The 10,356-nt window shown below is 37.6% G+C and overlaps 1 protein-coding gene across 1 annotated transcript in view; it reads left to right on the forward strand.

Moving 5' to 3' along the window:
* Kiaa0825 (KIAA0825 ortholog) overlaps positions 1-10,356 on the forward strand; it is a 360,888-nt gene that overhangs the window by 31,490 nt on the left and 319,042 nt on the right. The window contains exon 2 of the mRNA XM_010637195.3: positions 5,392-5,523. Within this exon, the coding sequence (XP_010635497.1) occupies positions 5,393-5,523 (131 nt within the window). The 5' untranslated portion in view covers position 5,392. The remainder of the gene's footprint in view (positions 1-5,391; positions 5,524-10,356) is intronic.

Below are 10,356 nucleotides of genomic sequence, written 5' to 3' on the forward strand. Positions count from 1 at the left end.
GTTAAAAAAAAAAAAAAAAAAAAAAAAAAATCACACAACTGTATAGTTAGGAAATCCTCCAAAATCATTCACCAGCCTCATCTAAATTCTCAACAGGTTTCAGTTCATCATTGTTTTAATACAAAACTGATTTCAATGAACGACATTGCACACATTCTATATAAAAATAATACAAAATAACCGATCTTTTCAACTGTACATATAACATTGTCATGCAAAAAATTTGGCAAAATGGTCATAGTTTCTGAAACAGTCTTTGATAGTGTATGATGGCCACTCTGTGGTGTGGTGAATACTTACAACCATTTTTGAAAACACTGAGTGCAGGCTAGACTGCTTTTCATTGTGAGCAGCAAAGAAATGTGGTAGCCCTTGGACAGCCCCGTGGCAGAGTGCTGTTGAGAACCCTGCCCCACGAGTAACTTGTACCTTCTGTTACATGGGGTAATTAAAATTTAACTAAAATTCCCCTTTCAATTTAGTTATCCGTCATTTCATAAGGAGACAAACACATACATCATGGAGCAAGCCAGTGTCTCCTCACCATTGTGTTATGCTAATCCCATGTCATCTTCTTTCCCTCCCTTCCTTTCTTCCTTCCTTTCCTCTTTCTTGTCTCAGTTACTTTTCTCATTGCTGGAACAAAAATACCCTACACTAGTTGAAGGAGAAAAGATTTATCTTGGCTCACAGTTTGTAGAGGCTCAAATCCATAGCTGGCTGGCTCCACTGTAGGGTGACACAGCCGAGGGGCATCACAGAAGAGGAACAACAGCCCCTGGAGGGGGAGGCAGGCAGAAGACAGCGAAATAGCAAACAGCAACAGTTTGTCTTCCCTGTGTCCCTTTATACCTCATCCAGGCTGTGAGCCTACTGATTGGTGCCACCCACACCCAGGGTGGGACTTTCATTATCTGTGGAGATCAGATGGGAAGAATGACGTCTAATTGGCCGCTCTGGCGAGCACTGAGGAGAAAGAGGGCAAACAAGCGTGCTAACACCCTGCGAGGGCAGATGAAAACACCTGAGGTTAAGTTGTTTACCCGGAGAAGTCCAGTGGAGGGTGGGAAACAGATGAGTCCTGTGTGACTCTAATTGCTCCTTCCCATGTATGAATGAATAAAACCAAGGTGTGCCAGGCATTTGGGGCTCTATATCAAAGCAAGACATAAGCCCCCTGGCCCCTGAGATTTTAACTTGTTTCTGTGTCTATTTTCATCATTGTCTCCTCCTGGTCAGGTTCGAGCTGAGCTTGTAGCCTGACAGTTATCCACACCCAGGACTGTGCTAAAGCAATCACTGGCTAATTTAGTGACACACACCTTTGATCCTGGTATCATACACCTTTGATCAGCAATGGGAAACCTTTTAGAGCTTTCAATGACAACAGGCTACTGAGGCATTCTGTAGGTTCACCACCACTGCCCTGGATCCAGCCAGCTCTGAAATGTCCTACCTGTGAGCGATGAGGCTTTGGGAGGACTTCTAAATACAAGCCATAAGACTTCTTTCTTTTCTTCCTTCTTTCCTTCTATTCCAAGGATTGTGAGAAAGATAGAGATACAATAGAAGGGACTATTACTTTAGTTCATGTCTTTTATTATTAGGTAAAGTGAATTTTCAAATACAATGTTGTATTTGTGATAAATAAGATATTTATCGGAATTACTAAACATCATTATTAAATGAATATAATTCCTAATTTATATGTTAATATATGTTTTCTGTACTATGTTGTCTTAGATCTGTAGCCTTTTAGAAATGCCAAGTGAAGAGGATTAATTGCCAAACTTTCTTCTAAGATATGAAAGGATAAGAGCATGGGTAAAATAGCAATGTTATTGGGTAGCTCCTTCTAAAAGTGGCTCACCAAATAAATGTTATTGGGTTGTTTGCCTCTCCTTTTGGAGTTGGATTCCAGGTTCTTTTTGTTTCAAAGAACTGAATGGAATGAACAAAGTTGATTTGAAAAAGTAAAAGTGAAGTGTGAGAGATAATATTTTAATATTTTCTTAATTATTAGCCAATCTAGTCATTAATTTCTCTGGAATATCTTAAAGCTAAAAATCACCACCTTCACTGTCATAGTCTGCTGTTGTCTTTGGAAGTTGTGCATGTGTGTGTGTGTGTGTGTGTGTGTGTGAGAGAGAGAGAGAGAGAGAGAGAGAGAGAGAGACTAAAAAGCCTTCAACTGTAATGAAAGTTAATATGTGCGCTGAAAAGCAGAACTGAGATGCAGAGCCTGGGCTGGAACCCTTACCCCTCAATCGCAGACTGCCCAGATGCCACTCAGCAGCTCTCAGCATATGACTGCTTGTCAAAACTGAATGCCAAATCCACAGGTCCTAATGAGCTAATTTGTAGAATTTTGTCCTATTTTTGTATTCTGGAGAGGGCCTATGTTTTGCTAGGAAAAGACTATCTATCTATCTATCTATCTATCTATCTATCTATCTATCTATCTATATATATATATATTATACAGCTTCATGTAGAAGAGAAAAGCAAATTGTATTAGGTGTAAACAGATTGTCACTATTTCATGAGAATTTCTTGTAGGGTCAAACTTGGCCTAAGTTTTCTAGTTGGGTCTTATGCCTTCATATTATTTAATGTTACACTTAATTTGCCAGCAGTATCATTTCAAAATACTTATTTGTCAAGTGAGCAGTCTATATTGCTTTGACCCACTCCTATTTACAAAGCCTAAGTTTTGAATGTCAAATCTTATAATTTTTTTTCACGTGGCTTAGAATGGGAAATGGAAATATACAAAATTCTGAAGGTGAAGGACTAAAGACACGTATTTGCTTTTCCTCCTTACTGAAATCCCAGTGGAATGTGTAAGGACATATAGAAAATCAGTGTTGAAAGAGGTACAACGTGCCATTGGAATATTCCTGGAAGATAGAAAGTTAAAAAGGCTCAGAACAGTGAAGACACAGGAGGCATGAAAACCACACTCTACATTATGCAAGAGGAAGTGGCTATAGTAGTAAGAGCCGTGCTCTAGAATTACACCAACTTTGTGGAAAAAATAGAGTGAAGTAGCTTCAGGGTAACCATCAAGGAGCAAAGAAGCTAAAGAAATGCTCTCCAGGAGCTGCCTAGGTCTGCACCTACCTTGCCTTATGGTGTAGCAATTACCTTTTGAGAATCCAAACAAAGTTAAGAATTAGGTGGTTAGGGCACACAGAATGGGTGTTGACCAGAGTGTGAGAACACAGCTTACTTCTAGACCTCCAAAAAGACCTGGGAGAGAATAAAGAAGCAGATCAAACACTGGCTGAAAAAAGCTAGTTACTCCACTGTAGGTATAATGTTCACTGGGTCATTTGTGCACATCATCAGCTATATTCTTCCTCTGCTTGAAAATCCTCAAGAGAAACGTGGCCATAGATGTCATCCATTCATAGTGTCTGAATCAAAACCTTACTGCCCAGGAGGGCAAGACTTTTTGGGTAAATCAATCTTTGTAATGATAGAGAAAACTCTTGCTAATGTAGGAGTGAAGGGAATTTTTCCCTCCCCATCTGAAAGTTTAAGTCTGACTTTGCTGAAAGAAACTGGAGATACACAGTTTACCCAAAGGGGAAAAAACCCCCACAACTTTATTAAGGTGGCCTGTGGACCTCACATGAAGGTTAGTACCCAGCAAATTGATGAGGTTCAGAACCTCATACACTCTTGGCAGTGCAGAAGGAGATGGGCGAATTTGGCAAGTTTGAGGGATAGTAAATGATTTTTAGAGGAAACTAGTGGGACCCAACTACAGAAAATAGTTTGTAAATGATCATCTTTGGAAGCTAGGTAGGACTGAAGACCATCACTTACAGCAAAGTCTGTGTAGGTAGGTGTGACATTCTTCACTTTTCTTTCCTAGAAATATGAGATTAATCTTCACTGATTAATGAGATATCAGAAAGGAGGTCCAAGATAGTTGTACAGTATTTCTTTTGGAAGAGCATTCTTCAGTCAGATAACGGAACTTCAGAAAAAGCCCCTTCCTACATAAAAAGAATTAAGATGTGTTATAGGTAACAATTCCCCACGATGAAAGTAATTTGTATGTGCTAATGAAAATAAAACCTGAAGAAAAAAAGCTCCTCTCTTGAGTGGAGAAAAATAGAGGAAGGTCAGAGACCGTGATTCTGAGCAACTTCTAAGGCCTGCCCAGATCCTTTAATTCAAAGAGCTCAGTGTACCAAGCACTATACTCTGGGGTTTTCTGCACCCCAACACTAGCTACCGATAAGTATCAACCTAGTCTTTTGCTGGTAAATAAGAACAGACAACCAGGAATCATTCAGACCCTTGAAGCAAATCAATAACATGAAAGAGAAGAAAGGAAGTGAACGATAATGACAGAAAGGCAAGGTTCCAGTCAAAGATTATGATCTCCATCAGTGTTAGCTTTCCACTGCTGGGACAAAATACCCGAGATAACTTGCATTTGGGCACTGGAAGAATTTAATTAAGATCTAAATGCAAACACTATCCATAGTATACAGTCTTCCTGGAGTCAGCTGCCCAGCTAGTGACAGCATTTCTTCAACACCTTGGGGTCCAGGCTTTGGCCCAAGTAATGAAGCGCATTTTCCCACCTATGTCTTCTTCCTCAGCTTCTTCACTTTATACTCTGCCACAGCTCCCACTTTTAGTGTAGCCTTTTGCTCTGCTGCACTTGTCCTCCTGTGCTCTTTTACAAAATGTATCCATTTATGCATTTTTAAAATCTGTCCTCCCTACCAGAGTAAAAACTTCATAAAGGTGAGGATGGCTTTAACTCTGCAATTGTGTCAAGCCCCGACAGCAGTGCCTGCTGCCCATAAAACAGTAAATTATACAAGAATGAGTGAATGAATGCTCAAGGCTTTGGTACTGGCAACATGCTGGTGCCCTAAGGAGTGACATACCCTTCACTGCTCAGGGATGCCAGAGGAACTCCAGGGGAATGTTGCCTTCTTTATAAATAAATACTCTGGGAAGGTGAGGCTTTTCACAGCATGAGGCTGCAATTTCCAGGTGAGAGTATTGACAAGGAAGTGTTGAAGTCTGGCTGCCCTCACCCTCTTTATGGAGGTCTCTGGGCCTTCAGATTTCCTCCACGGTCTTGGTTACAGTGAGAAGCAGCCAGATGTAAGCAGTCTCTGTGGACTGGTGTGTGCTTCAGCTTTCAAACTACATGCGAGTGTGAAAATGCAGTCATGAATGTAAATTCCCAAACACGGTACCTTACAATCTTAGCTCCACCCATTCCTATATTTCGTTTTGTCTATAAATAGAAGTTACTGTTTTTGGTCTAGTACAACAACTTGAGGTGGGTTTCTCTTTTTCCCTCCCCATTTTAGAGTAACTAACATGTCTTATTATTTATTCTTGGTTCCTCAGCATGGATTGTGTAGATAAATATTCCCATACTTCTTTTGATCTACAATGTTTGTTAAATTCATTTCCTGGAGACTTGGAGTTTAAGCAGATCTTCAGTGACATTGATGAACAGATCAAACAAAATGCTACCAGGTAAATATTGTCAAATTTTAAAAAACAAGTTGTTTTCATGTTTTATTTACATAAAATTAACCCAGTCTTGGTTTTAGTGTTTCCTGCTCTTAGGTAACATTAGGTTTTAATTATCATTAACTTTACAGAAAAATACTGGTTTGACTCTCCTTAGAATGTCACACTATTTTTATCTGATTAGTACTTTATTAAGACCAGAAAATAAAGTCACTATTTTCAAAAAGGCAAATTAGTTTATTAAATCACTATTAATGGTTTCTTGGAGCTTGAAATATTAATGTTTTGTATTTTTGTTAATGTGTTTAGAGTTAAGCATTCTCACTTAAAGGGTAAGCAGAGAAATTGAAAATGTGAAATTAAGTTATTAAAAGACCGTATAAAATATAAATTATTTTTCAAAATATTTGTCATTTTTTAGTCCTCTTCTTACTTAAAGAAAGGGTAGGGACTCCTTGGAGAGATCCTATACCAGATTATAGACTTCCTCACCTACCCAAAAAAGTAGTGTTACCCAATACTGGGGTAATGGGGACAACAACACAGTTTCCCACTAAAACATATTCTTTTATAGAAAGGACTTTGTCTTTATTTGTATATGAGTAGCCTACAATAAGGTAATTCACCTCTTTGAATCCTTTTGGTCAAAGGTTCTAGTTCATCAGTTGTGGGTTACAAATGTGCAAATCATAGTAGAAATTTCTACTGTGCAATGATACATCGCATTTCCTTTTTAAAAATTTAAGATATAGTTCATTTGGTTCAAACCAAGTGAGTGAAGCAAATGAAATGTTCCTATGGAATTTTTCTTCTTGCTTTCCTAAAGCAACCTTTCATCATCATAACAATAGCATAAATGAATTCACAAGTTAGCATATTGTGGGGGGCTTATACTAAAAAACAAAATATCCTTTCTCAGAAATCCTCTCCATGAAATAAGTAGACAAAGACAACATTTTGTCATTAAGTACTGAACCAGTATATGAAGTGCATCACAGACAACTCACTAAGAGAATTACCAAGACTGAAAGGGGCCTCACCATCCTATAGAGAGAGAGCCAAATAGACATGATCCATTACATACATGTTAACAAGGTGAGCAGTCACTAACCCTCAAGGAGGAAGACTTAACAACACACTTTGTCACACATTTGTCACACACAGCTTATCCTAACTTTACCATAGCAGTTAGTGAGACCACCTGTGTTAGCTAGGAGGATTTGTTCTGAGCAGAATAAACTTCTGGTGTCTTTATGACAGGAAGTAGTTTTGCAGAGTGGGGCAAAGGGCCCACTGAAGTTAGGCTTTTATCTGTCCCACAGAACTGGGGGATGGGAGAACTATTTCCCTTGATACTTGTGTTGCAGCAATGGATTTTTCAGGTTCCTGAGGTCATGAAGCTGAAAAAAGTCATACGTAGTCTTCCAAGGAATACATGTGAAATAGAACAAAAATACTTACAATTAATTTTCTAAGGCAAATGATAGAAGGAAAAGGAGAGAAAGGAAAAAAAATTTCCTTAATTTCAACAAAGAGATTTAAATTTATTTGTACATTTGCCATTATACATACATTATATTTATTTATTTAAAGACAGCATCTGTATATAACTAAACCATACTGGTGAGAGTGTATATTAGATATTACATATAACTATATAAACCTTAGTGTATATTTATGTAATTTTTATTTTATATATTTATAAATGACATGCCATGATACAGTTTTTAACAAAGAAATTTGCAAGTCAAAATAGTATTTACTTAAATAGATTAACTGTTTATCTAAATTTTGGAGATGGTGATTATATTTATTGGAAATTTTAAAATTTGAAATATTTTTCAGATGATAAACTCCCTTTACAATGGCATTTAGGCTCCATCAAAACAAAGCAAGTTACTCAACTGATAACATTTTTATATATTGCTTCATTTTTATTTGCTGTACCCTCTGTACTTAATTTCCTGCCCTACTTGGTCAATAAAAAATAGTATTTAAAAGCAAAACAGTGATTAAAATAATTGTATTTTGCATTCATAAATTGTTATTTGGATTGAAACTTAGATGTTAATATTAAAAAGAATATACAGTACAGAATATAAGTATATAATTTTAAAATTAAAAAATATTTTATTGCCCATATATTAAAATGAACCTAGAGCAGAACCACCTCAAGTGACCATTGATCTTCGTGAGGGATAAAATAAGGGAATAGCTGTACAGGCTATATGCTGCATTTAGAATCAAGTCTATTTTTCATCAAATTCAATTATGTTTTTATTATACTCTAGAGAATAAACATAATAGTATAGGGTGTATATATTTTTAAAAATAAAATACTGAATAATAACTATGGTTCAAAAGAGTGTAAATCATTTATGCACTCATTTATTGCCTTCTAACAGAATAGCTTTTAGAAAATTGTATGTCATGACAAATCAGTTATGCCACACTTACGCTGCAGTTGCTGAATTACCCATGGCATTTTTGTATTCTAACAGTTCTATTTATCTCCCGATGGTGAACATTGAATAAGTAATGAATACCAGTATGATATGGATTTTCCCCAGTACTTTTAAAAGAAAAAAACATTAGCAATTCATTTTTAAATATAGTACTTTTTTCTTACTCCTGAATTTTTAAAGCTGTATTTCTTACAGTGACCCTGACAGCTCACATGTGAATTCCTCCCCTCTTCTTAATATCATCAAATTTTATGAGCGATGGGATCCCTCGCTTCCCCAAAGCAGTGATTCCTCAGAATGGACCAATGTGCCCAGAGATCCTGAACCTTCACCTGCCCTTCAGACCATTTTCACTCCTGTATCCTTGTTTTCATTCAAGTCAGAGCTGGGCGACTGGTGGTTCTGATGATAGGAGTCAGAGACAATGAATCATTTACTTTGAACACATATCAAAATTGATAACAAGAGGGTAAATAACCTGCCGTAGAAGAATGCTACCAATGCTGTACCCACAGATGCAGTTAGTTATCTGAAAACTACACACAGCACTGAAATATATTTTGGGCTGACTGGAACTTATTAGTTTAATAAGATCTTAAGGAATAGATGCTCTCTTGGGCTCACAACATAACTGTGATTTTTGTTCTCTTAATGTTGAGTTGGACAGATATGTTGCTTTTATTTTTATTTTTTCCTGGTTCTGAGGATTGTGCTACCCAGGGCCTTGCATTAAGCTACATCTTCAGCCCTTTATTTTTTATTTGGAAACAGGGCCTTGCTAAATTGTCAGGTTGCCCAGGCTGGGCTTAGGTTTGCTGTCCTCCTTCTCCAGCCTCTCAGAGTGCTGGAATTATAGTTGTGTACCACCACATCTAATATTTTTTTTTTATTTTAAAAGTTTATTTTATTCTTTGCTAAATATAAACAATCTCTCCTCATACCTCACGGATCATATTTTGTTGATATTGATGTAAGATATCTACTTTATTTTTCTTTTTGAATCTAAAGAAAACAAGAAGCCCTACCAGGGAAGATGCCATTTGTTTTAACACAGATGTCAGGGGAGGAGGGATTTTGTGAGAGAATATTGGGTAAACGTTTTCTACAAAGTTAATTATACTTATGAATGGGAGGATACATATCCCATAGATTATATTTATTTTCCACATATTGGTTATATATTCTGAGCTTATATATGAAAAAAATTGTAGAGTTCTCCATGAGGTGGCTTAAAAGTCTGGAAGAAAACCTAAAAAAGTCTGTTAGTAATTACCAATGGTAAGCTTCTCACGGCAGAGCCACAAGTCTACTAATGGGTACATGTACACACATATAAATATATTTTGTAGCTTTGGTGTATAACGTAAGTGAAATTCATTTCAGTCTGTCATATGCAGTATATTAATTTGGAAAGTTTTTTGACATAAATAAGAGGATGCAAATTAATTTTTGTTCCTTTCTTCAACTTTTTGTGTTTATATTTTGGAGGTTTCTTTATTTTCTTCTCCATCTGACAGAACCCTGACCTCTTCTCCCACCCTACCGAATAAGTCCAGGCTACATGGAAGGAGGACAGAAAGGGGCCGCCTCCCTCATTTGTCAGGGAAGCCCCGATAAGACCCGAGTATGCGCTCCAGGTTCCTGTGACTGGGCCCTGTCCAGCACTCGCAGTCTCAGGCGCACAGCATTCGGGGCCTCAGCCCTCGGGAGCAGAAACTTTGCCTGGGCCTGTTCATATTTCCAACATTTTAAAACTTCTCTATTCCTCCCACTGAAGCTTCAGCATGATGTCTGGTATTGCTTGTAGGTAGAAACGTCGGTGAGCCCAAAGAAGCCCGGCCACAGCAGTCTGTCGCGCCCCTTTGTCGTCATTTTCTGTCATTATTAACTACATTCTTGTAACTGTCTGTGGTGATCTTCCCTTCTTTCTTGATCATCCTACAGAATCTTTAGTGCTTCCCTAAAACCTCTGCATGAGGATGTGAGATGAGTAGGGTCCAATGTGCCGAGTCATCCTTTTTTAAACATTTTTATTAGTGCGTGTTTGCAATATACAACTATTACATTCATCAGGGAGAGTTGGTACCTGTAAGTGACACCTGTTAATTCTTTTTATTTCCTGTTCTCCCCTCCCTTCCCTCCATCTCCCTCCCTATTTCTAGTCATCTCTCTTTTATTTTGCTCTTTAACTTATTATACTTAGGGTTTCTCGTGTAGAAGAAACCACGCAATACTGAAGCTTGGGCATCTGATTTATTTCATCTAACATTAAGGTCTCAAAGTGCATCCTTTTTCTTAAAGACTCAGATGTATCCTTCTCTATGCCAGGGGCCAGGGTTCTTTGAAGTAATGTGTAGATTTTAGGTGTTGG

This window comes from Fukomys damarensis, unplaced genomic scaffold (assembly GCF_012274545.1).
Source record: "Fukomys damarensis isolate Sample0158 unplaced genomic scaffold, DMR_v1.0_HiC HiC_scaffold_3, whole genome shotgun sequence".
NCBI classification, from domain to species: Eukaryota; Metazoa; Chordata; class Mammalia; order Rodentia; family Bathyergidae; genus Fukomys; species Fukomys damarensis.